The sequence below is a fragment of the Convolutriloba macropyga genome, chromosome 3, assembly GCF_964194025.1.
Source record: "Convolutriloba macropyga chromosome 3, txConMacr16.3, whole genome shotgun sequence".
NCBI classification, from domain to species: Eukaryota; Metazoa; Xenacoelomorpha; order Acoela; family Convolutidae; genus Convolutriloba; species Convolutriloba macropyga.
In genome coordinates, this window is record NC_134470.1 from 1,501,049 (window position 1) to 1,528,877 (window position 27,829).

The 27,829-nt window shown below is 35.8% G+C and overlaps 3 protein-coding genes across 3 annotated transcripts in view; 1 reads left to right on the top strand and 2 right to left on the bottom strand.

Moving 5' to 3' along the window:
* The window catches only part of LOC142335827 (uncharacterized), a 58,968-nt gene extending 31,431 nt beyond the window's left edge, over nt 1-27,537 (bottom strand). Inside the window, exons 1-2 of the mRNA XM_075384156.1 lie at nt 27,073-27,537; nt 15,127-15,313 (exon numbers count right to left, since the gene is read on the bottom strand). Of these exons, the coding sequence (XP_075240271.1) occupies nt 15,127-15,313; nt 27,073-27,227 (342 nt within the window). The 5' untranslated portion in view covers nt 27,228-27,537. The remainder of the gene's footprint in view (nt 1-15,126; nt 15,314-27,072) is intronic.
* Nucleotides 1-27,829, top strand: part of LOC142335862 (coiled-coil domain-containing protein 77-like) — a 385,771-nt gene that overhangs the window by 305,306 nt on the left and 52,636 nt on the right. The gene's annotated exons all lie outside the window — the stretch shown is intronic.
* LOC142335826 (uncharacterized) overlaps nt 1-27,829 on the bottom strand; it is a 256,700-nt gene that overhangs the window by 148,291 nt on the left and 80,580 nt on the right. The gene's annotated exons all lie outside the window — the stretch shown is intronic.

Consider the following 27,829-nt stretch of genomic DNA (forward strand, 5'->3'; position numbering starts at 1 on the left):
GAGTATTGAGATTCTACAGGTTTGTACGACTCGAAGAGGAGTATTGAGATTCTACAGGTTTGTACGACTCGAAGTTGAGTATTGAGATTCTACAGGTTTTTACGACTCGAAGAGGAGTATTCATATTCTACACGTTTTTACCACTGGAAGAGGAGTATTGAGATTCCTCAGGTTTTAACGACTCGAAGAGGAGTATTGATATTCTACAGGTTTTAATGATTCGAAGAGGAGTATTGATATTCTACAGGTTTTAATGATTCGAAGAGGAGTATTGATATTCTACAGTTTTTTTTTACTTGAAGAGGAGTATTGAGATTCTACAGGTTTTTACGACTCGAAGAAGAGTATTGAGATTCTACAAGTTTTACGAATCGAAGAGGAGTATTGAGATTCTACAGGTTTTTACTACTCGAAGAGGAGTATTGAGATTCTACAGGTTTTAATGACTCGAAGAGGAGTATTGATATTCTACAGTTTTTTTTACTCGAAGAGGAGTATTGAGATTCTACAGATTTTTACAACTCGAAGAGGAGTATTGAGATTCTACAGGTTTGTACGACTCGAAGAGGAGTATTGAGATTCTACAGGTTTGTACGACTCGAAGTTGAGTATTGAGATTCTACAGGTTTTTACGACTCGAAGAGGAGTATTCATATTCTACACGTTTTTACCACTGGAAGAGCAGTATTGAGATTCCTCAGGTTTTAACGACTCGAAGAGGAGTATTGATATTCTACAGGTTTTAATGATTCGAAGAGAAGTATTGATATTCTACAGTTTTTTTTTTACTTGAAGAGGAGTATTGAGATTCTACAGGTTTTTACGACTCGAAGAAGAGTATTGAGATTCTACAAGTTTTACGAATCGAAGAGGAGTATTGAGATTCTACAGGTTTTTACTACTCGAAGAGGAGTATTGAGATTCTACAGGTTTTAATGACTCGAAGAGGAGTATTGATATTCTACAGTTTTTTTTTACTCGAAGAGGAGTATTGAGATTCTACAGATTTTTACAACTCGAAGAGGAGTATTGAGATTCTACAGGTTTGTACGACTCGAAGAGGAGTATTGAGATTCTACAGGTTTGTACGACTCGAAGTTGAGTATTGAGATTCTACAGGTTTTTACGACTCGAAGAGGAGTATTCATATTCTACACGTTTTTACCACTGGAAGAGGAGTATTGAGATTCCTCAGGTTTTAACGACTCGAAGAGGAGTATTGATATTCTACAGGTTTTAATGATTCGAAGAGGAGTATTGATATTCTACAGTTTTTTTTACTTGAAGAGGAGTATTGAGATTCTACAGGTTTTTACGACTCGAAGAAGAGTATTGAGATTCTACAAGTTTTACGAATCGAAGAGGAGTATTGAGATTCTACAGGTTTTTCCTACTCGAAGAGGAGTATTGAGATTCTACAGGTTTGTACGACTCGAAGAGGAGTATTCATATTCTACACGTTTTTACCACTGGAAGAGGAGTATTGAGATTCCTCAGTTTTTAACGACTCGAAGAGGAGTATTGAGATTCTACAGGTTTTAATGACTCGACGACGAGTATTGATATTCTACAGTTTTTTTTTACTCGAAGAGGAGTATTGAGATTCTACAGATTTTTACAACTCGAAGAGGAGTATTGAGATTCTACAGGTTTGAACGACTCGAAGAGGAGTATTGAGATTCTACAGGTTTGTACGACTCGAAGAGGAGTATTGAGATTCTACAGGTTTTTACGACTCGAAGAGGAGTATTCATATTCTACACGTTTTTACCACTGGAAGAGGAGTATTGGGATTCCTCAGGTTTTTACGACTCGAAGAGGAGTACTGAGATTCTACAGGTTTTAATGATTCGAAGAGGAGTATTGATATTCTACAGTTTTTTTTTTACTCGAAGAGGAGTATTGAGATTCTACAGGTTCTTACGACTCGAAGAAGAGTATTGAGATTCTACAAGTTTTACGAATCGAAGAGGAGTATTGAGATTCTACAGGTTTTTACTACTCGAAGAGGAGTATTGAGATTCTACAGGTTTGTACGACTCGAAGAGGAGTATTGAGATTCTACAGATTTGTACGACTCGAAGAGGAGTATTGAGATTCTACAGGTTTTTACGACTCGAAGAGGAGTATTCATATTCTACACGTTTTTACCACTGGAAGAGGAGTATTGAGATTCCTCAGGTTTTTACGACTCGAAGAGGAGTATTGATATTCTACAGGTTTTAATGATTCGAAGAGGAGTATTGATATTCTACAGTTTTTTTTTTACTTGAAGAGGAGTATTGAGATTCTACAGGTTTTTACGACTCGAAGAAGAGTATTGAGATTCTACAAGTTTTACGAATCGAAGAGGAGTATTGAGATTCTACAGGTTTTAATGACTCGAAGAGGAGTATTGATATTCTACAGTTTTTTTTACTCGAAGAGGAGTATTGAGATTCTACAGATTTTTACAACTCGAAGAGGAGTAATGAGATTCTACAGGTTTGTACGACTCGAAGAGGAGTATTGAAATTCTACAGGTTTGTACGACTCGAAGTTGAGTATTGAGATTCTACAGGTTTTTACGACTCGAAGAGGAGTATTCATATTCTACACGTTTTTACCACTGGAAGAGGAGTATTGAGATTCCTCAGGTTTTAACGACTCGAAGAGGAGTATTGATATTCTACAGGTTTTAATGATTCGAAGAGGAGTATTGATATTCTACAGTTTTTTTTTACTTGAAGAGGAGTATTGAGATTCTACAGGTTTTTACGACTCGAAGAAGAGTATTGAGATTCTACAAGTTTTACGAATCGAAGAGGAGTATTGAGATTCTACAGGTTTTTCCTACTCGAAGAGGAGTATTGAGATTCTACAGGTTTGTACGACTCGAAGAGGAGTATTCATATTCTACACGTTTTTACCACTGGAAGAGGAGTATTGAGATTCCTCAGGTTTTAACGACTCGAAGAGGAGTATTGAGATTCTACAGGTTTTAATGACTCGACGACGAGTATTGATATTCTACAGTTTTTTTTACTCGAAGAGGAGTATTGAGATTCTACAGATTTTTACAACTCGAAGAGGAGTATTGAGATTCTACAGGTTTGAACGACTCGAAGAGGAGTATTGAGATTCTACAGGTTTGTACGACTCGAAGAGGAGTATTGAGATTCTACAGGTTTTTACGACTCGAAGAGGAGTATTCATATTCTACACGTTTTTACCACTGGAAGAGGAGTATTGAGATTCCTCAGGTTTTAACGACTCGAAGAGGAGTATTGATATTCTACAGGTTTTAATGATTCGAAGAGGAGTATTTATATTCTACAGTTTCTTTTACTCGAAGAGGAGTATTGAGATTCTACAGGTTTTTACGACTCGAAGAAGAGTATTGAGATTCTACAAGTTTTACGAATCGAAGAGGAGTATTGAGATTCTACAGGTTTTTACTACTCGAAGAGGAGTATTGAGATTCTACAGGTTTGTACGACTCGAAGAGGAGTATTGAAATTCTACAGGTTTTTACGACTCGAAGAGGACTATTCATATTCTACACGTTTTTACCACTGGAAGAGGAGTATTGAGATTCCTCAGGTTTTAACGACTCGAAGAGGAGTATTGAGATTCTACAGGTTTTAATGACTCGACGACGAGTATTGATATTCTACAGTTTTTTTTACTCGAAGAGGAGTATTGAGATTCTACAGATTTTTACAACTCGAAGAGGAGTATTGAGATTCTACAGGTTTGAACGACTCGAAGAGGAGTATTGAGATTCTACAGGTTTGTACGACTCGAAGAGGAGTATTGAGATTCTACAGGTTTTTACGACTCGAAGAGGAGTATTCATATTCTACACGTTTTTACCACTGGAAGAGGAGTATTGAGATTCCTCAGGTTTTAACGACTCGAAGAGGAGTATTGATATTCTACAGGTTTTAATGATTCGAAGAGGAGTATTTATATTCTACAGTTTCTTTTACTCGAAGAGGAGTATTGAGATTCTACAGGTTTTTACGACTCGAAGAAGAGTATTGAGATTCTACAAGTTTTACGAATCGAAGAGGAGTATTGAGATTCTACAGGTTTTTACTACTCGAAGAGGAGTATTGAGATTCTACAGGTTTGTACGACTCGAAGAGGAGTATTGAAATTCTACAGGTTTTTACGACTCGAAGAGGACTATTCATATTCTACACGTTTTTACCACTGGAAGAGGAGTATTGAGATTCCTCAGGTTTTAACGACTCGAAGAGGAGTATTGATATTCTACAGGTTTTAATGATTCGAAGAGGAGTATTGATATTCTACAGTTTTTTTTAACTCGAAGAGGAGTATTGAGATTCTACAGGTTTTTACGATTCGAAGAAGAGTATTGAGATTCTACAAGTTTTACGAATCGAAGAGGAGTATTGAGATTCTACAGGTTTTTACTACTCGAAGAGGAGTATTGAGATTCTACAGGTTTGTACGACTCGAAGAGGAGTATTCATATTTTACACGTTTTTACCACTGGAAGAGGAGTATTGAGATTCCTCAGGTTTTAACGACTCGAAGAGGAGTATTGAGATTCTACAGGTTTTAATGACTCGAAGAGGAGTATTGATATTCTACAGTTTTTTTTTACTCGAAGAGGAGTATTGAGATTCTACAGATTTTTACAACTCGAAGAGGAGTATTGAGATTCTACAGTTTTGTACGACTCGAAGAGGAGTATTGAGATTCTACAGGTTTGTACGACTCGAAGAGGAGTATTGAGATTCTACAGGTTTTTACGACTCGAAGAGGAGTATTCATATTCTACACGTTTTTACCACTGGAAGAGGAGTATTGAGATTCCTCAGGTTTTTACGACTCGAAGAGGAGTATTGAGATTCTACAGGTTTTAATGATTCGAAGAGGAGTATTGATATTCTACAGTTTTTTTTACTCGAAGAGGAGTATTGAGATTCTACAGGTTTCTACGACTCGAAGAAGAGTACTGAGATTCTACAAGTTTTACGAATCGAAGAGGAGTTTTGAGATTCTACAGGTTTTTACTACTCGAAGAGGAGTATTGAGATTCTTCAGGTTTTTACGACTCGACGAGGAGTATTGAGATTCCACAGGTTTTAATGACTCGAAGAGGAGTATTGATATTCTACAGTTTTCTTTTTACTCGAAGAGGAGTATTGAGATTCTACAGGTTTTTACGACTCGAAGAAGAGTATTGAGATTCTACAAGTTTTTACGAATCGAAGAGGAGTATTGAGATTCTACAGGTTTTTACTACTCGAAGAGCAGTATTGAGATTCTACAGGGCTTTACGACTCGAAGAGGAGTATTGATATTCTACAGGTTTTTACGACTCAAAGAGTAGTATTGAGATTCTACAGGTTTTTACGATTGGAAGAGGATTATTGAGATTCCAGAGGTTTTTACGACTTGAAGAGGAGTATTGAGATTCTACAGGTTTTTACGACTCGAAGAGGAGTATTCATATTCTACACGTTTTTACCACTGGAAGAGGAGTATTGAGATTCCTCAGGTTTTAACGACTCGAAGAGGAGTATTGATATTCTACAGGTTTTAATGATTCGAAGAGGAGTATTGATATTCTACAGTCTTTTTTACTCGAAGAGGAGTATTGAGATTCCTCAGGTTTTAACGACTCGAAGAGGAGTATTGATATTCTACAGGTTTTAATGATTCGAAGAGGAGTATTGATATTCTACAGGTTTTTACTACTCGAAGAGGAGTATTGAGATTCTACAGGTTTGTACGACTCGAAGAGGAGTATTGAGATTCTTCAGGTTTTTACGACTCGAAGAGGAGTATTCATATTCTACACGTTTTTACCACTGGAAGAGGAGTATTGAGATTCCTCAGGTTTTCACGACTCGAAGAGGAGTATTGAGATTCTACAGGTTTTAATGACTCGAAGAGGAGTATTGATATTCTACAGTTTTTTTTTACTCGAAGAGGAGTATTGAGATTCTTCAGGTTTTTACGACTCGAAGAAGATAATTGAGATTCTACAAGTTTTTACGAATCGAAGAGGAGCATTGAGATTCTACAGGTTTTTACTACTCGAAGAGCAGTATTGAGATTCTACAGGACTTTACGACTCGAAGAGGAGTATTGATATTCTACAGGTTTTTACGACTCAAAGAGTAGTATGAGATTCTACAGGTTTTTACGATTGGAAGAGGAGTATTGAGATTCCACAGGTTTTTTCGACTCGAAGAGTAGTATTGAGATTCTACAGGTTTTTACGACTCGAAGATGAGTATTGAGATTCTACAGGTTTTTACGACTCGAAGATGAGCATTGATATTCTACAGGTTTTTACGACTCGAAGAGGAGTATTGAGATTCTACAGGTTTTTACGACTCGAAGAGTAGTATGGAGATTCTACAGGTTTTTACGAATGGAAGAGTAGTATTGATATTCCATAGGTTTTTTCGACTCGAAGAGTAGTATTGAGATTCTACAGGTTTTTACGACTCGAAGAGGAGTATTGAGATTCTACAGGTTTCTACGACTCGAAGATGAGCCTTGATATTCTACAGGTTTTTACGACTCGAAGAGGAGTATTGAGATTCTACAGGTTTTTACGACTCGAAGAGGAGTACTGAGATTCTACAGGTTTTTACGACTCGAAAAGAAGTATTGAGATTCCACAAGTTTTTACGACTCGAAGAGGAGTATTGAGATTCTACAGGTTTTTACGACCCGAAGAGGGGTATTGATATTCTACAGGTTTTTACGACTCGAAGAAGAGTATTGAGAGTCTACAGATTTTTACGACTCGAAGAGGAGTATTGAAATTCTACAGGGTTTTACGACTCAAAGAGTAGTATGAGATTCTACAAGTTTTTACTATTGGAAGAGGAGTATTGAGACTCCACAGGTTTTTTCGACTCGAAGAATAGTATTGAGATTCTACAGGTTTTTACGACTCGAAGAAGAGTATTGATATTCTACAGGTTTTACGACTCGAAGAGGAGAATTGAGATTCTACAGGTTTTTACGACTCGAAGAGTATTATTGAGATTCTACAGGTCTTTACGACTCGAAGAGGAATATTGATATTCTACTGGTTTTTACGACTCGAAGAGGAGTATTGAGGTTCTACAGATATTTACGACTCGAAGAGGAGTATTGAATTTCTACACGTTTTTACGACTCGAAGAGGAGTATTGAGATTCCACAGGTTTTTACGACTCGAAGACGAGTATGGAGATTCTACAGGTTTTTACGACCGGAAGAGGAGTATTGATATTCAACAGATTTTTACGACTCGAAGAGGAGTATTGAGATTCTACAGGTTTTTACGACTCGAAGAAGAGTATTGAGATTCTACAGGTTTGTACGACTCGAAGAGGAGTATTGAGACTCTACAGGCTTTTACGGCTCGAAGAGGAGTATTCATATTTTACACATTTTTACGACTGGAAGAGGAGTATTGAGATTCCTCAGGTTTTTACGACTCGAAGAGGAGTATTGAGATTCTACAAGTTTTTACGACTCGAAGAGGAGTATTGAAATTCTACAGAGTTTTACGACTCAAAGAGTAGTATGAGATTCTACAAGTTTTTACGATTGGAAGAAGAGTATTGAGACTCAACAGGTTTTTTCGACTCGAAGAATAGTATTGAGATTCTACAGGTTTTTACGACTCGAAGAAGAGTATTGATATTCTACAGGTTTTTACGACTCGAAGAGGAGAATTGAGATTCTACAGGTTTTTACGACTCGAAGAGTATTATTGAGATTCTACAGGTCTTTACGACTCGAAGAGGAGTATTGATATTCTACTGGTTTTTACAACTCGAAGAGGAGTATTGAGGTTCTACAGATATTTACGACTCGAAGAGGAGTATTGAAATTCTACACGTTTTTACGACTCGAAGAGGAGTATTGAGATTCCACAGGTTTTTACGACTCGAAGACGAGTATGGAGATTCTACAGGTTTTTACGACTGGAAGAGGAGTATTGATATTCAACAGATTTTTACGACTCGAAGAGGAGTATTGAGATTCTACAGGTTTTTACGACTCGAAGAAGAGTATTGAGATTCTACAGGTTTGTACGACTCGAAGAGGAGTATTGAGACTCTACAGGTTTTTACGGCTCGAAGAGGAGTATTCATATTTTACACATTTTTACGACTGGAAGAGGAGTATTGAGATTCCTCAGGTTTTTACGACTCGAAGAGGAGTATTGAGATTCTACAAGTTTTTACGACTCGAAGAGGAGTATTGATATTCTACAGTTTTTTACGACTCGAAGAGGAGTATTGAGATTCTACAGGTTTTCACGACTCGAAGAAGAGTATTGAGATTCTACAGGTTTTTACAATTCGAAGAGAAGTATTGAGATTCTACAGGTTTTTACGACTCGAAGAGGAGTATTGAGATTCTACAGGACTTTACGACTCAAAAAAGAGTATTGATATTCTACAGGTTTTTTCGACTCAAGGAGTAGTATTGAGATTCTACAGATTTTTACGACTCGAAGAGTAGTATTGAGATTCCACAGGTTTTTACGACTCGAAGAGGAGTATTGAGATTCTACAGATTTTTACAACTCGAAGAGGAGTATTGATATTCTACACGTTTTTACGACGCGAAGAGGAGTATTGAGATTCTAAAGGTTTTTACGACTCGAAGACGAGTATTGAGATTCTACAGGTTCTTACGACTCGAAGAGGAGTATTGATATTCAACAGATTTTTACGACTCGAAGAGGACTATTGAGATTCTACAGGTTTCTACGACTCGAAGAAGAGTGTTGAGACTCTACAGGTTTTTACGAATCGAAGAGGAATATTGAGATTCTACAGGTTTTGACGACTCGAAGAGGAGTTTTGATATTCTACAGGTTTTTACGACTCGAAGAGGAGTAATGAGTTTCTTCAGATTTTTACAACTCGAAGAGGAGTATTGATATTCTACACGTTTTTACTTCTCGAAGAGGTGTATTGAGATTCTAAAGGTTTTAACGACTCGAAGACGAGTATTGAGATTCTACAGGTTCTTACGACTCGAAGAGGAGTATTGAAATTCAACAGATTTTTACGACTCGAAGAGGAGTATTGAGATTGTACAGGTTTCTACGACTCGAAGAAGAGTGTTGAGATTCTACAGGTTTTTACGAATCGAAGAGGAATATTGAGATTCTACAGGTTTTTACGACTCAAAGAGTAGTATTGAGATTCTACAGGTTTGTACAATTGGAAGAGGAGTATTGAGATTCCACAGGTTTTTTCGACTCGAAGAGGAGTATTGAGATTCTACAGATTTTTAAGACTTGAAGAGGAGTATTGATATTCTACAGGTTTTTACGACTCAAAGAGTAGCATTGAGATTCTACAGTTTTTTACGATTGGAAGAGGAGTGTTGATATTCTACAGGTTTTTACAACTCGAAGAGGAGTATTGACATTCTACAGATTTTTACGACTCGAAGAGTAGTAATGAGATTCCACAGGTTTTTTCGACTCGAAGAGGAGTATTGATATTCTACAGTTTTTTACGACTCGAAGAGGAGTATTGAGATTCTACAGGTTTTCACGACTCGAAGAAGAGTATTGAGATTCTACAGGTTTTTACAATTCGAAGAGAGGTTTTGAGATTCTACAGGTTTTTACGACTCGAAGAGGAGTTTTGAGATTCTACAGGACTTTACAACTCGAAAAAGAGTATTGATATTCTACAGGTTTTTTCGACTCGAGGAGTAGTATTGAGATTCTACAGATTTTTACGACTCAAAGAGTAGTATTGAGATTCCACAGGTTTTTACGACTCGAAGAGGAGTATAGAGATTCTACAGATTTTTACAACTCGAAGAGGAGTATTGATATTCTACACGTTTTTACGACGCGAAGAGGAGTATTGAGATTCTAAAGGTTTTAACGACTCGAAGACGAGTATTGAGATTCTACAGGTTCTTACGACTCGAAGAGGAGTATTGATATTCAACAGATTTTTACGACTCGAGGAGGAGTATTGAGATTGTACAGGTTTCTACGACTCGAAGAAGAGTGTTGAGATTCTACAGGTTTTTACGAATCGAAGAGGAATATTGAGATTCTACAGGTTTTTACGACTCACAGAGTAGTATTGAGATTCTACAGGTTTTTACAATTGGAAGAGGAGTATTGAGATTCCACAGGTTTTTTCGACTCGAAGAGGAGTATTGAGATTCTACAGATTTTTAAGACTTGAAAAGGAGTATTGATATTCTACAGGTTTTTACGACTCAAAGAGTAGTATTGAGATTCTACAGTTTTTTACGATTGGAAGAGGAGTGTTGAGATTGCACAGGTTTTTTCGACTCGAAGAGTAGTATTGAGATTCTACAGGTTTTTACGACTCGAAGAGGAGTATTGATATTCTACAGGATTTTACAACTCGAAGAGGAGTATTGACATTCTACAGATTTTTACGACTCGAAGAGTAGTATTGAGATTCCACAGGTTTTTACGACTCGAAGAGGAGTATTGAGATTCTACAGGTTTTTACGACTTGAAGAGGAGTATTGATATTCTACAGGTTTTTACGACTCGAAAAGGAGTATTGAGATTCTGCAGATTTTTACAACTCGAAGAGGAGTATTGATATTCTACACGTTTTTACGACTCGAAGAGGAGTATTGCGATTCTAAAGGTTTTTACGACTCGAAGACGAGTATTGAGATTCTACAGGTTCTTGCGACTCGAAGAGGAGTGTTGATATTCAACAGATTTTTACGACTCGAAGAGGAGTATTGAGATTCTACAGGTTTCTACGACTCGAAGAAGAGTGTTGAGATTCTACAGGTTTTTACGAATCGAAGAGGAATATTGAGATTCTACAGGTTTCTACGACTCAAAGAGTAGTATTGAGATTCTACAGGTTTTTACAATTGGAAGAGGAGTATTGAGATTCCACAGGTTTTTTCGCCTCGAAGAGGAGTATTGAGAATCTACAGGTTTTTAAGATTTGAAGAGGAGTATTGATATTCTACAGGATTTACGACTCGAAGAGGAGTATTGAGATTCTACAGGTTTGTACGACTTGAAGAGGAGTATTGAGATTCTACAGGTTTTTACGACTCGAAGAGGAGTATTCATATTCTACACGTTTTTACGACTGGAAGAGGAGTATTGAGATTCCTCAGGTTTTTACGACTCGAAGAGTAGTATTGAGATTCTACAGGTTTTTTACTTTTTTTACGACTCGAAGAGGAGTATTGATATTCTACAGTTTTTTACGACTGGAACAGGGGTATTGAGATTCCTCAGGTTTTTACGACTCGAAGAAGAGTATTGAGATTCTACAAGTTTTTACGAATCGAAGAGGAGTATTGAGATTCTACAGTTTTTTACGACTCCAAGAGGTCTATTGAGATTCTACAGGACTTTACGACTCGAAGAAGAGTATTGAGATTCTACAAGTTTTTACGAATTGAAGAGGAATATTGATATTCTACAGGTTTTTACAAATCAAAGAGTAGTATTGAGATTCTACAGGTTTTTACGATTGGAAGAGGAGTATTGATATTCCCAAGGTTTTTCGACTCGAAGAGTAGTATTTTGATTCTACAGGTTTTTACGACTCAAAGTGGAGTATTGATATTCTACAGGTTTTTACGACTCGAAGAGGAGTATTGAGATGCTACAGGTTTTTACGACTCGTAGAGTAGTATTGAGATTCCACAGGTTTTTACGACTCGAAGAGGAGTACTGTGATTCTACAGGTTTTTACGCCTCAAAGAGTAGTATTGAGATTCTACAGGTTTTTACGATTGGAAGAGGAGTATTGATACTCTACAGGTTTTTACGACTCGAAGAGGAGTATTGAGATTTTACAGGTTTTTATGACTCGTAGAGTAGTATTGAGATTCCACAGGTTTTTACGACTCGAAGAGGAATATTGATATTCTACAGGTTTTTACAACTCAAAGAGTAGTATTGAGATTCTACAGGTTTTTACGATTGGAAGAGGAGTATTGATACTCTACAGGTTTTTACGACTCGAAGAGGAGTATTGAGATTCTACAGATTTTTACGACTCGAAGAGGAGTATTGATTTTCTACAAGTTTTTACGACTCGAAGAGGAGTATTGAGATTCTAAAGGTTTTAACGACTCGAAGAGGAGTATTGAGATTCTACAGGTTTTTTTTTAGCAGAAAGCAAGGTTGTTCATGACTTCAATTTTGACTTCTTTCTGTTCGAGCATTTACCTCCGTTTTTGATTGTTGATTTCCGTTTTCGAACATTGGACTTTAAGAGTAGCTTCGTTTGTAATGTATAGTAATTAATAACTGCTGGAATGATCAAGGTGAAGAGGTCCGCCACCTATCTACCCCTCCTTCAACACCTACCTTCCCCCCATCGCCTCCTTCACCCTCCCCCCCAACTTACCCCCCAGCTACCCCTCCCCCCTCCCTTGAACTAGCTACCCTCACCTGCCCCCCTCAACTACCACCTTCCAACCTATCTAACCACCACCACCTCCCTACCCCCCCCCCCTCAACTACCACCTCCCAACCTATCTAACCCCCACCACCTACCTACCCCCCGCCCCAATTTACTCCCCCTCCAACTACCCCAGCACTACCCACCTCCCCAATCTGTCTACCCACCCCAACTTGTTCCCCCCGCACCTAAAAAATGGTCGGCATTTTTAAAACACTTTAATGTGGTTTGTTGGGCTACTTTTTTCCTCTTGTCTATTTTGATGTTCTTATTTTGGCGAAGTAAGGTTAGACATTATAATGCACGATGATTCGAGTCGTTTCCGGTAAAATACCGGCTATGTTTTTAGTTTCTTTGGTTTTAATTGTTGTTATTTTTTTAATTCCTGCTTTCATAGAACGGAAGGAAATTCATTTCTTTTATGAAAAAAATCTTATAACTGACTTCTGACGCCATTTTAATTTACATCTTGTTTGGGGAGAAAATTTGTATGTACGCTTGGTTACATTAACTTCTCAACTTCCAGTCAATCTGAATTTTTTGTCGTCATTTGTGTTTGTTCGTTGGATTGTATTGAAGAATCCATTTTATGAAATTGTTGCGACAAGTACTGTGGGGTGAACTTTATTCTGTCAATTGAGAAAGACGGCAAACGTTGAAATCTCTGAATGCAACAACACAGGTAATTTAGCATAAAAAAATAAATATAGCATCAAAAATATTTGATGGCGTACGAAAAAAAACTGATCAGCCGACTAATGCCACTTTGATGATAATTTTGTGAAATTGTTTTGATATGTCAACTGTTTTTCAAAATGACACTAAAATAGTTGCTTTCATCGCGTGGTTTCAGTGCGGGATTTGCAAATTTAACCAAATTAAAAATCGTACTTTTTCATCTTCGAATCTTTTTAATTTCCTTTTTCCTTCATTTTACAGTTAGCATGTTTTGTTTGACATATAATTCAAGTTTCATCAATTCTCCTCAGCCCTAACGTTTAAGTACTGTTCATTTGCTTCATGACATAAATTTGTTGAATCTTTTTGAAAGTTTTAGAAAGTTTTTTTAAAACTTTTAGATTTTCCTAATTGTTTAACTGAAAGAAGTTCCTAAAAAACGAGAACTAGTGGTCCTAGTAAGATACTTTTTAATCGCTCTGATTTCTTATCATCCAGTCTATTTGAACTTTTTGTCTTCAACATACCGTTTTCCATGAGCTAAAGAAGTTATTTTAAAGATCTTGAGTAATCTCTAAAACGTTCTTTCAGCCTTTAATATATAAGGTCGAAAGATTTTGAGTTAAAAGTTTCAGTTGAACCGAAAAAAAAAGTTACCAACATTTTTTCCTCTGCTCAGTTATTTACGTTATGTGTAACGGCAGCTAGAGTATTAAGACACATATTTTTATGGAAACCTTATTGGAAACCAAATTTTTGTTGATAATTTTGTTCGAATCTATAGGTTTTTGTGATTTGGTCCTGTGATTTGTGACTTGTCTTTCAAAAAAAAATGCTAAAGTTGAACTGAAGAAATTGATCGATATTTCTTTTCACGTTTATGTTTTTGCCTTTTTAGATACGAGGTACATACGCCTCTTTCGGATAAAATTAGGAAGAGTTTGTTCATATACATTTGTCAACAGGAAACTGCAACTCATTTTCAATGGCTATCTAAAATCTCTCATTGCCCTGCAAGTTTTTTGCCAAAGTTTTTTCCAGCTTGTTTTGGTGTAAATCTTTCGTCAACAACTTAAATGTTTTTTCCTCTTAACCGACGTGAAATTGAATTCTGTTCCCCTAAATTTAATTGAAAGTGTATTAGGAGCAATTTCTTCGCCACTGAAAAGTCAATGACATGTAAAACATATATATTCAAAGAGTTAGCATTACTTTTCATCTGTTATCCACTTGTCGCCTTTCGGATTAGCATTTTTTTCTGTAATCATATTTGAGTTACTGTTTTTTTGATAAACTTCCATTGTTCTTATAAAGTTAAAGAACGGTCGCCAAAGGGGAGTTTATGATATCAGCGAACCACATCATCTGTCGCATTTCAAAACTACAAAAAATCACATTTTTCAATAAAAAATTTTTAACAACTAAAAAAAGAGATCCGAGAAAAATATAAAATCTTACCGTTGCATCTGATTTCATAATGTTGGTTCAATGAAAAATTGATCAGTAAAAATTATTTTATTTCATGTTGATTGATTTACACTCATGTGGTTTATGTAATGCAACAGGTCAATTGTTCTCACACGTATTTTTTTCAGGTGCTTTACCTATACCTTCATATAATACAATGATACGTCTTTGGAAAATTGATGAAATTAGGCTATACGTTTTTTCTATGCATATGTACGCATCTTTATTCCGCCCCACTTTTGCCTAGCTATTACTAATAACGTTGGTTAGAATGATTGGTTAATTTTAATTCATATTTTGAAATCTTTTTCCGTATCTTTTCTAGTGTTTTACGCTCTCCAGGTTCTGGTACCAGACCCAAATGATTACCGATCAGATTAAAATGACCACTGCTTAGACTTTAGTCCGCTCTTGAAGTTTCGAATGAATGTCTTTTTCCGGAAAAAGTGTCAATAGAGTTGATACTATAATCATTGAAAAAATGAGCCAGATATTAGGCCAGAATCAAAAACTCGAAAAATTTGTCTGCCACTTTTAGTTTTTGTACCTCCAAGCTAGGGTCGACTTTTTCGCAGTCATTTGGAGTGCCTCGATATTCACACTGTGAGTTGTTGGTCACGTGGTCTGCTGTGACGTCAGAGATGGTGACATTGTTCAATTCGCACAGCCTTTCCTCACAGTAGTTGTATGACTGGCATCTCACTTCAGATCGACACAGAATTGCACACTCTAACCTATGAACATTGAACCGAAAATCTAATTCCACTTCACAATTTTTTCGAATTTGAATCATTTTCGGCCCTTCAGCCGAGTGAATAAGTTTACTTCGCAAAAAACTTTGGGACATTCTAACGCAAATCGTTTGTGAAATTTTTGCCCGTGGGCTTTGCCTGCTCTAAAAAAACGCATAAAAACATTTTGACGGAGAAAGTTTTTTCAAAAACTCTTTGACCTGAAATAAAAAAACATAGCAGGACAAGTCCTGACGTAAAATTCAAAGAATTTTCATTGACTAAACAATAAGCGACTTATAACGGACTATGAGTGAATTGGGAAAACCATTTCTAAAAAAATCAGATAAAAAAATTAAAAAAAAAACAAAAAATCGGTGTCAAAATGCCGCATGTGAACAAAACACCACTAGCGAGAAATGAAAAATTGGTTAAAAAAACTAGGCCTAGAATGAGCTATTAATGGATTGGGAAAACCATTTAGAAAAAAACCCGATACAAAAAAATTAAAAAACAGTAAAAATCAAAGTGAAATTGCCGCATGTGAACAAAAAACCACTAGCGAGAAAGCGAATTTTTGTTCAAACACCATTTTCTCACTCTACTTTAAAATTAGAGCGAAAAAATTTTACGCCGCAAAACCACTCGCTTTTTCGCTCCATTTCCTGTTTGGGCGTGACCAAAATCACTACTCCAATTTGACTTCAAAAATCATGAAAATGTGTGAACAGATCTTAAAAAAAGAGAGAGCGCCCGCCCCAATACAATTCAAATTCTTTGAATTGTAAAAAACAGCTGATACATCATTGTGGTTCCAATCTTCCTCAAACCTGGTTTTCACTCTGATTTCGATTTTTATGCAAATCAGTTGAGCTTTCTATGGTGAGATAAAAACTACTCAAGCCGAGTATTATTATAGAGCATAATTACAATTAAAAGAATTTGAATTGCATTGGGGCGCTGTCTCTTTTTAAGACTTGGTTAAACATATTTATTATTATTTGAAGTCAATTTGAGTAGTGGGAGAAACGGCTTTTATTTTGGTTCTATTGCTTCAATATAACTGTGTTTAATGGTTTTTTAAGTTTTCTGATCGATTTTTTCCAAGTCAGATCCTAGTCACTTTAGGTCTATTTTTTTGTTTTTTGTTTATTCGTTTCTGTGATTTGTAGTTCAGGACCTGCCCTGCTGTTTTGTTTTCATATTCAAGCACGCCACATAATATTAATATTTCAAAAACAATATAATTAGTCAACCGTCAGCTGCTTTTCTGATAAGTTCACATTTTTCACGAGTTTCCTTCAGCAAAATTTTTAATCACGTTTAATTGTCAATTGCTGGTTCGTTCTAAACTTGTCATATTGTTAGGAGCATCAATTAGTATTAGTGAATGTGCTCTGTGTTAAGTTTTACAACCACAAAAAATACGAAAGAGAATTCTGTCAGTATTGATTTTAATTGCTTGTCACTAAGTCATTAAGATCCCCAAAGTCAATCAAAAATGGGTTGCTTTTAACTACTTAATCAAGTTTTCGTATGATCACTTCGAGTATAAATTGAGCAAACAAATTTTGCACTGGAGGATAATTCTACCGTCACGTTTGGTTCAACAACTTTTTACTCAACAATTTTCTATGATTAAAAAATTTCGACCGTTTAATACAATTCAGAGTATTTTATTTGTATTGAGATACACTTTTACGACTCTTTTGCTAGACCGTCTTTTTCTATCGATCAATTTTGTGGTGTATTTAGAACAGGACGTTTTAGGGTAGCTCTAAACTAACGTTATCGTGAGAGTTTGTTTTTGTAAACCTCATCTTGAGCTATTTCTGATTTTGATGTTATAGATGCATTCTTGCTTTTGAATTCTACTGTCTAGTCTAATCTATTTGACGGAAATGGAATTTTAAATAGATTTTGGCGACGTTTTGAATTCGAAGATGTCAATATAAGTTTTTTGTGAAGCTAAATGTTAAGGAAAAATGTCTAAATTTTTTCAAAGTTTGGCATAAATGTTTATTTTTTTAGAATTTTTGCCTGATTCTTTGGTTTTTGTGCCTTTGTTTCATTGTTCCATACTTTTTGTTCCAATGTTTGTTGAGATTCGTCCTAAGGGTTATGCTGCCAGGTGATATGTTTTAAGTGTTTTTCAGTGCGCTCGAATGCCGTTTGCGTGCTCAATGGTTAATCAGTAACTGTTTTTAGATTCGTTGAGAACAATTGTTGCGAAATCAAAACAGTTGAAGATTGTTTCAAAAACAGGTAACAAATTTTTAGATTTTTTTCTTTATCTCTTTTGATCTTATAGTTTTTTTTGTTGAACATAAAATAACAAATCAGTCGGATTAATTTTAACTATGATTTCTTAGTCGCAGATTTGATGTAATTTTGAGGAAAATATGATAACATTATGCTTTCCCATGTAATTTGTTTCCTGTTTGTTGTTTCCATTTGAATGGTATAATACAATAAACATTTTGTTTCAGATAAGTTTTAAAAGGTGATTGGATGAGGTGTTAAGTTTTTTCGGTTCGATGCTTGAGTTTTGCGATTTCGTTCTTTGAGATCTGTTCTCATTTTTGAATAACTCAGAAATCAATTTAAAGTTGTCGTATAGATCATTCAATTTTTTTCGATTCCAACTTTAAAGTAGAGCAAGAAAACGGTTTTTGAAAAATATTAGTTTTCTCGATTTTGATTTTCTGATTACCTGCGGCAATTTCACTTATGTTTTTTACTGTTTCTCTTCTAGTTTCGTATCGGTTTTTAGCTAAATGGATTTATTATTCAACGCGTTGTCATTCCTTGGTTTAAAATTTTGCTTAGTCAATGAGAATTCCTTAAAATTTTTTTCAGGACTTGCCCTGCTATAATTTTATCAAAAATTATTTGCAGCAAATGATTATGGGAAGAAGATAAGTAACAAATTTTGATGAAATCTTTTTTAATGATCCGGCTGTTGCTTCGTTATGCTCCTCCTTCCCCTGTCAATTTTATTATATTCAATCTAAAGTTACATTTTTCATGGATTTTACAGTAGTCTCAATAGTTTTCTTATGATGAATATCACATTGCAGGGAAGGTTTTGCTTATGGTTTTTCAAAAAGTTTTGTGAATTTTCCTAAATTCAGTCACGATTTCAATTCAAGGTTTTCGAGTCACTTTTTTCAACAGTTCATTTGTGGATTTCCAGTGTGTTAGTGACTTCTGCGCACAATTTTTGTACTTGTTTACTGTTTGACCTCATAACTACGTATCGGTCTGAATTAAAGCTGAGAGTTTTTTCGAACTCCAAACGTGCATTTCTTTCATGTTCACTGCAGTCCAGCTTTTTTGGCTACCCTACAAGTTTTTTCGGTAGCTTTCTGGCTGTCATTTTCTTTAATTAGATATCAATTGTCTGAAAATTGTTGAAATGTTCTAGTTTACACAGAGAGTGCTGCGGCACTTACGGAGAGAATATATGTTTAAAAAACTGTCAGTTTTTGTCTCAAGCAGTTAGCTGGATCTCTCGTTAAATCTGTTCAATTTAATGATGTCTGGATTGTTTCAAGCAGCTACATTCATTATTAATTGGTCTCAGGATTTTTGAGTTGAAAAACTTTCCTTGGGGTTAAAATTACTTTTTATGATATGAGAATCACTGGATATTATCACTGGATTTTCTCCATAAGTACCCCCCCCCCACCCCCACCCCCTCACTATCTTCTTAGAATTTGTAGAAGTTGAAAGTGTTACACCTGATAGACGATTCATATAAAATTTTAATAAACAAATGGCAGCCAGAATGATGCCAAAAATACTCTTGAAATCAGGCAGTTGACGATGCAAATTTCAAATCGCTGTTTAATTTTGTTGACAAGTTTCTGCGCCGACGTCAATTAAAAGGGTTCCCAAAGGAAGGTTTCCAAAGTTTTAAAGGAACTGGCGTTTTCATAAACAATTTTTTTTGTGAGAAACGTATTTTAAACATTGTTTTGTAAGTTGACTTCGTTGGTTTGGGCGTAGACAAAATATTGCAAAACATTATAGCCAACTAATGGCGAATTATAGCCCTTAACGATCAGCACCATCAAACGTTTACCTCTATTTTTCAAGTGCTTTTTCAAACATTCCTTTTGTGGCCAATAAAGTGCCCTTCAAATTTCAACATCTGTCAACAGAATCTGTTCAGAAAAATTTCAAGCACAAATGAACAACTTTCAATATCGCGATCAAAATGAACTCTTCAACATGAAATAGACAGCTGCAAAACTATCTTAGGAGTTGAAAAAGTTTGCAACTTTACAATGAGTGTACAATATTTGATCATAGTCAGTTATGATATAAATAATTCTTTTTTCTGGGGCAGTGAACTCTTATTATGCTCTTCATCTTTCGGCAATTGATGAAAATGAAAGCTTGCTACTTTATTTCGATAAAAAGTACGTTTGAAAAATAAATTAAAAGAGAATTATCAAAAAATTTTGAGTTCACGTGCACATAAAACAGATCTGTAAATGAACTCTAATAGTTTATAGTTTTCGCAGTCATTCTTGACCCCCCCCCCCCCCACCCCTCCGTGAACCCGATTAAGTTAAATGAGAAATTCATGATCGATCTCTTAATAATAGGAGATAAACAGGATCTAACGCCAAAGTCAATATCAGTAGTGGGAAGTCTTATTTCAGTACTGATTCAAAGCTGTGATCATGTTGTTTTTATACTTAGCAGTCTAAATACAAGTCTTAGTTCAGTAACGTAAGAAAAACACTAGACCATGAAAAGAAAAAATTTAACTAGCCGAGGGTGGAAAACAGCCACTGTCGTATTGCAAAAAAAATTGGTTCCTGCGTAATAGCAGCTGATCGGCATTAGGCTACTGCGGCCTGTTCTCAGCTGCCCTTGTTCTATTATTCCCCACATTTTGGACTGTTCTTTTCATGAGCAGCATTGCTCTTTTGTGGTTACTATGGCCACTTTTTTGCATCTGAGACTTTCACGTGGCACCATCATTGCAGCCAACATTGGTAAGGCTATTGTCAACCTGAAGCTATGGTTAAGTAAGAGCTCATCCTTACACAGACAGCTTCACGGAGGCAGGGGATCGAAATCTCAATTATTGGCGTGTGAACCACACACCTTACCTCTCGGCTATCACGCCACAGCGTGAATTAAAATTATCTATCATTAAGTTGGTTTGAATTTTAACTCCAGTAAACTATTTATTTTCACCTGAACGACACCTGAATTACCTTAATTTACCTGAAAATTACATGAATGTCACTGATTGAACTGTTTCGAGAACTTGCCTGCCCATGTCAAAAGTACCCCCCCCCCCCCCCAAAAAAAAATGAAAGATTGGGGGGGGGGATTACCACCATTTACACCCCTTATCTTACATGTTTTTGGTGGTAAAAACTCAACGCGCGTGAAAAACATGAAAAAAAAACCTGGACACAATCTCTCCTGTTTTAACACTTTTCCCTGTTATTCTTATTTTTACCTTTTAAAATTGTACAAACTGCGCCCTTAATCAAGGGAGAACCAACGGTGTGAAATATTTTTATTTTTTTACTCCTTTTCACTGTTATTTTTGGGAGAACATTCTCAACCCACCAGTCAATCATGCAAGTCTGCGTGTGTAAAGCAGAAATATCCAGCATAACTTTAATTATATACGTCAAACAAATATAATCAAGAAGTTAGAAGTACAATTATCTTATTTTGTGAAAAACAAATTATTCGGGATCTTTTCCGCTAGCGCCTCCCCCCCAGTTAAATAGGCACCTCCCATATGTATATGTTTAAACATTATGTATGCATTTGAGTTATTACTTATGTATACGTATGAATAGGCATATAGAAAATACTATTAGTGCAGACATTTGAAAATAATTTGTGTATAGCAGTAAGTAACTACATATAATGTGAACATCAACCACAAATTTGATCTTATTGCATTTTTAGTAATTACGAGCTTTGTAAAGGAGTGTAATAGTATATTTTTTCTGATATTTATGCATACATGGTTGTTGATGTGTTATACCACGAGCGATATTATAAAAAATAAAAACCTTTTCAGAAGGAAGCAAAACATCGATTTTTTTTTTGGGGGGGGGGGGGGTGTCTAAAGATGAGGTAAATAAATAATGACAATTAACTAAACAGGAATGAATGAAATAAAAAAGACGATTAAATACAAGATAAGTAAATTTTGTGAACAAATTAAAAACTTCTACCAAGAAATCTTTACATTCGTCTCTCTAAAAAATTCTAAATCTTTGCAGCAAACTTAAGTTTCACCATATCCCAGATAAAGTTATTATGCAAGTTTTGAGAAAGAAACAATTTTTAAAGAAAAGGAACAATTGTTGATACTTGGCAGAGTTTTTACAAATTAGTTGATGTCACCAACTATATTCCACTTTAATGATCAAACTTTTTAACTGAATAATAAATTGTTTGGAGGAAACTGATTTTTCCTTTTTTTCACTTTTGTATAATTTTCCTCGAAAAACTTCAACCAAAATACAGAACATGTCTTTGTTTACACAAGCACAAGCACGTATCACAAATATGAAAATAAAGCACCATTTTTATTGAAACATAGACAGTTTGATTTTTTGATTAATTGGTTTGACCTTGTATTAAATGAGATACACTTTTTCCTTTACAAAAGAAAAATTGAGATCTATTCTGTTTTGCCCCCCAGCTTAGTTTTGCCCACCCCCAGCCCCCCCCCCCCGTTTAGCCCTCCCCCCAACAAAAAGTACTGGGGGAGGACTAAACAGAATAGATCCAAGAATTGTGTTTTCTCTACATACATTCTATTTATTTCAGCCTACCGACAAAATGCTACCATATATTTTCTTTTTTTCTGTCTTGTGAGGTTTGTTTGGGTTTAATAAAAAACAATATAGCTGACATATCACCAGAAAGCAGTCACAGCAGCTGAGAAGACTTTTAATCTTAACACAGGCATGCAATATTATCAAATGTTGCTTTATTTGAACTTCAACGAACTTTTCATGAGCTATTGAAGTTTTGCTTAATTTCTTTGAATCTATTTCAGACCAAAAATTAATCTCAGCTTCTTTTTTTACGATAATGAGGTTTTAAACAAATAGTGGGATCAGTTTAGTGCTGCAGAAGAGAGTAAAACTTTTAGAAAACAAGAAATAGTTCGGGTCCTTCCCATCGTAGCCCCTCCTCCCCTCGCCTAGTGGTCAGATAACCTATAGCCCCCAATCATGGTAATTATACCATAATGGGGGCTATAATTTCATGGGGGGCTATAATGGGAGACACCCAATGTTTATATCATATTGGAAAAAGGAGACAAACACATATTATGAGAGTTATCACGCAAAGATATGTTTTGATAAACGTCTTGAGTTTAGGTAGGTACGGGAAAATTGGGTAACCTGTTCTATAGAAATATTTCTATAGTAAGACAAGTCATATCAACTGGACAGCTAGATACCGTCTGGAACGTAAGCGAGATACTAAATAAGATTCACAAATAAACTTATCTAATTTCAAGATAGGATTTAACAGAAAAGTTCACACGTATTGCGTTATGAATGAGAATACTTGAACTGTACTTTGACATGTAAAAAGAATAAATTATGTTACTGGCTACATCTTGTATTATCCGTGGGGCAAATGTCATATAAATGCCCAACCAAGCAAAACCCAGTGGCATGCAAGATATTTAACTTCCATTCAACAACTAGATAATGTTTTTAATTAAAATTGAAGTTTTAATGAGTTGTTAAATAACAATACGATGACCCTTTAGATGACCGTGCAGGCTAAGCAGGTTTTTCGAAATAACCAGTCCGCGAATGTAAAAAAGATCAATTTAAGGAGAGTTTCTTTTCAGCGTCCAAAAATTGTCCCGACGGATAATTCCTAGAACTGCCTAGGACCAGCGAGTTCTACGGTCTTGGATAAGATCCTACTGTACCTGACAAGCAGATCCGATACTAGAGAGCCGGCTCTTTAGTATCGGATCTGCTTGTCAGGTACAGTAGGGTCTAATCCAAGACCGTAGAACTAGCTGGTCCTAGGCAGTTCTAGGAATTATCCGTTGGGAAAATTTTATGACGTTCGTTTCGGATGTTGGTGGAGGGACGAATGTGACAGCAAAAACTTTTTCCGAAAGGGCTTTCAATCTTTGGGAAATCTTGCTTCAATCTTGCTTCATTTTCCTTGGTTTGGATTACGCAGTTTATTGTCAGTTCAGGCCTGAAGTTTCATTGCCATAAAGAATCATTGAAACCTCAAAAAAAAAAACCTTTTTAGAGTTTGTTCCACTTGTCCTAGATACCATTGACATTGCATCGTCCTGTTTGGTACTGCCATTGTGCAGCTTTTGCATTTTTCCCTTCATCAGTTTTTTCATCGGAGCGTAATTTGAGTGGGCATTGTTTGGCGTGATAACTACGGTCACGTTCTTAACTGTGTTAACATGTTCTTGATCGCTCCTTTCTCTTATGTGTAATCATATCACGTCTGCTTATGCGAAACTTTGGATTTGTAGAACTCTGTGAATATTTGATTTTTATTCATTGTTGGAGCAGTTTCTCCTTTTTAACTTGCTTGCTTGAGTGCTGTTGGTCATTTGGGTTTAATCTTTGTGGATTTTCCAATCTGAGCATCGTGTCTCCTATTGGTATACCAAAAATGTGAATCGGATGGATTTCTAGCGCATCATCTTTGCGAAAATCGCAATTTTGTGGTGTTGGTTTTGAAGTGTTCGATGTTAACTCGATTCCGCCATTTTTTGCCAGACGCAAGAATTTTAATGAGACCATCATTTTAATGAGTTTCTCTTTGATCGCTATTCTGGGTTCTCTTTGTATTGCGGCTGAGCTTAACAACTCAGAAATCAAATTGAATAGCGCTTCAAGGCCATTTCAAGCCTTAAAGCTAGAATAGTGTGACAAGCGAAATTTAATGCTACATTCTATCGAAGCCAAACGGATTTGTTCATTTTGTTCAACATTTATATTTAGCAACTATTATTAGTACACAATCGTCATTCATGAAGTCAAACTATAACTCAAACTCGAACTACCTCAACAACCAGCAAAACAATACTACGACTTAACAGTATTGCATCAGATTCTGTGCGATTGGATTGCGAATCAACCTGTTATTGATACAGAATATTCGACAAAACTTCTACATGGTTAACAAATTTTCCATGACATCAAATTTACACTGAAAAAGTGACGTTATGGAAAAATGTTCACATTCTGTCGACATTATTATCTACAACCAATCAACAGTTGAATTTGACATGTAAATCCACGTGACTAGCAGCATAAAAGGAGCTTGAAAAACTACCAAAAATCAGTTGAAACTTGCAATTTTGGTCATATTAAACTCACATACAGTGCGTATTGAAGCACACTTTCTTGAGCGGTAAATTACTTGTTATCGTGTCTTGTTTCTGTAGATCATATTAGTGATTGTACAGTTTTGACTTTACTTTGACTTGTGAAAAGAGAATTAACTTTGATATTCTCAAAACTTTCTTTCTGAGGAACAAAGTTCCTAAGTAAGAGAAACTTTGTGCAAAGCAGAAAGTCAGTTTCTCTTACTGGCTTTAACGAAGCCTAGTGTAGTTCACTGATTGCGTTATTGAGCAATTAAGTGTACTGAAAAGCACAAAGTGCGCATTTGGTTACATTTGTTAACTTTGATTATCGCGCAGAGGTCTCCGAAAACATTGAGACATTGATTATAGAAACAAATTGCCCACTCAGTTCCTAAGACAGTTATCTAGAGCTGTACATCGGGGAATTCGCGCTTTCGAATTATAACTTGAGTTATTAACCAAAACTCGAGCAAAAGTTTGATTGTTTCAATTTGAATTATTTTGTTATTCTGAGAGAAACAAGTTTGTTATACAGCAAAGCTGAGCGATTAGTTAGCAGGAGTAATCGAGCAACAAGTAATGCAACGGTATTCTACAGTATAGAGGATAATACAGTTCACAAAAGTTAACTGCAAAAAACACAATATCCGGACAGATTTGAAACCGCTGAAACGAACTGGGCGGTGTAAAGTTTTCCTTGACTTTGATAGGAGAGCAGCCGTTACACTTTGCAGGCCACTCCGATTCTGGGCGACCAGTTATTGGGTTTTTGATGTCTCTAGCCAGGGACTCCTTCAAATACGGTATGTTTTTTTCTTACGTTCATCGTCGCTCCTGTAGCCTACATCACACAGAGCCTCGTCGTTTGGATTTTATGTAAGCTTCACACTATCAAAAGATTTTTAACAGATTTTTAAATGAATACCTGTTGGTCGGGAACTGCTGCTGTTTTTGGGCAGCGTGTTAGGTGGTCTCTCCTAAGAGACCCGAAGATTGCATGGAATGTAAATATTTTAATCGACCGGCGCTTACAGATTCCAGCTTGATACAAAACGGTTCGAAAAGTTATAAAATGCGTTTTTTTTCTGCATTTTTTAAATGTGTTTCTCAAAATGCTCTTTCTGTAGTTTAACACTAGTCAGAGGACTTTTTTTGTCTGGATCCAATGCCCGACTAAACCGGTAGCCTTATGGTCGCTTACTGGTCTAGTTGAGCGTCTTGAGGAACACGGTTATTGTAAATGGGAGATCTATACAAAATGTCTTTATGCAGCGAATATCAATAGAAGTCAGCGATTTTTTAAAAAAAAATTAGCTTTGAATTAAATTAGGTTATACATGAATGAATTGGAGAATAGTAATTGGTGAATATGTGTTTGTGCCGCTTATTTACATAGCTTTACAAGTCTGAATGACTTACTGCTAGGTTAGTGAAGAGATTATTTGGACGAATAGAGACACGCTCACATGTCATTTAGGTGGTCTGAAACCTACCTGTATGCTCCTATACCTGTATCTGTTTTTGCTCACATATACATTGTCACCAAAGAAACAGTTGTAATTGAAAACCGTGCTAACTTGATATCAATTAATCTCTGGAAATCTGCCTACTTATTGGATCGACCTTAAAAATCTGGTATGAACATCTCTAAAGAAATTTCCATCAGTTTTCACCGTTTTATTTTGATAACAGCTCAGGATATGAAATACTTGTCTAAATTGCCTCAACGTTTCTCTATGTCAACATCGGATATTAACTTCTTAAGTTCTTTTCGTAGAGGCCAAATCGATATTATCTCTAGCAAGTTTCATATATATCTATCATTTTCGATAGCACGTGTAAAGTGTGGTTCAAGTTAAGATTTTTCACAAAACGGTTCCATGCCCAAGAGCTGTGTCAAAGATTCCTCACTGCTTGACTACCCCATGTAGTAACTTATCCGATTGTGTACGGGAAGGTCCTGTAACTTCATTTTATGGGAATAGCTTATAGCCGTTGCAATCTTGCGTCTTAGCGGATAACCGTTATTTGCAAGACTCTTACAAGATCTTAGCAGATATCCGTGCCAGTTCATCGAGGACAACAAGTGATTAATTCAATAACACGGCACTGTGATCATGAACAAATCTCATTTTAAATTAAGTAGCAAAACAAAACCTCTGAATGGATGTTCTTCACGTTAAGATACTACTGCCCCCCATGTTCTTCCAGATAAAACCTTATTCTGAGAGATTCTATATAATTCCATTTTCTTACAGAGTCTTGATAACCAGTTTTATGGCATGATAACCAGTTTTTTCCAGAATTTTTTCAGATTCGCCACAAAATGTTGTCCATTAGGTCTCAATTTGGTAGAGAAATTGAAGAAGATAATGACTTTTTTCCTTACCTGCCATGAACTCTTGAAGCTGTAATTGTATGTCCTGAAAGTTGTACCCCCGATATGAAGTCATCAAATACTACGACTCGAGATCTGGTTTGAACAAAAGAGGCCCACATAAAGCGGCAATACGAAAAAAGTAAAGCCGGGATTAATATCAACATTTTTTTAAGCTTAACTTGTGGATTCTTATTATAGTCTTATTATAGTATAAAAATGTCAGCTATTTAAACTGTGTATCAGAATAAATTGCATACAATTTCAATTAATCTGATCCCCGATTTCTGCTCGTTTTATAATTTTGTGCAAAGTACCATTTACAGTAATCTGGAAAAGGAAAAGTTTGTCAGGCTAATTGTCAAGAGCCGTTCTATGCTATGGAAAAAATAAATAATTAAATGCCTGAACAAGTACAATTCCGCCTCTTTTAAAACTAACGAGTGAATTTGAAGATAAAAAACAAGTAAACAGAAGTTTTCTCTTCATTTTGAAAAAGAACAGATGGCAGAAATCTAATAGAAGTTTTACTTCAAAAGATAAAAACTTTTTTCTCTTTCTCAGATTGCAATGAATAATAGATTAATACCACTAATAAAACTGTTATCCGGTTTTTCAGACGGAGTTCAATATAAAATATAGAACAGTGGTTGCGTATGAAATCTTGGAGAATAGTTCAAAGTAGTGGCGGGTTTGTGGAGAAAGTTAAGTTTATCATGTCTGATTTAAATATTTTAGTCTCGAGCTTGCATAGTTTTGAGTCAAATAC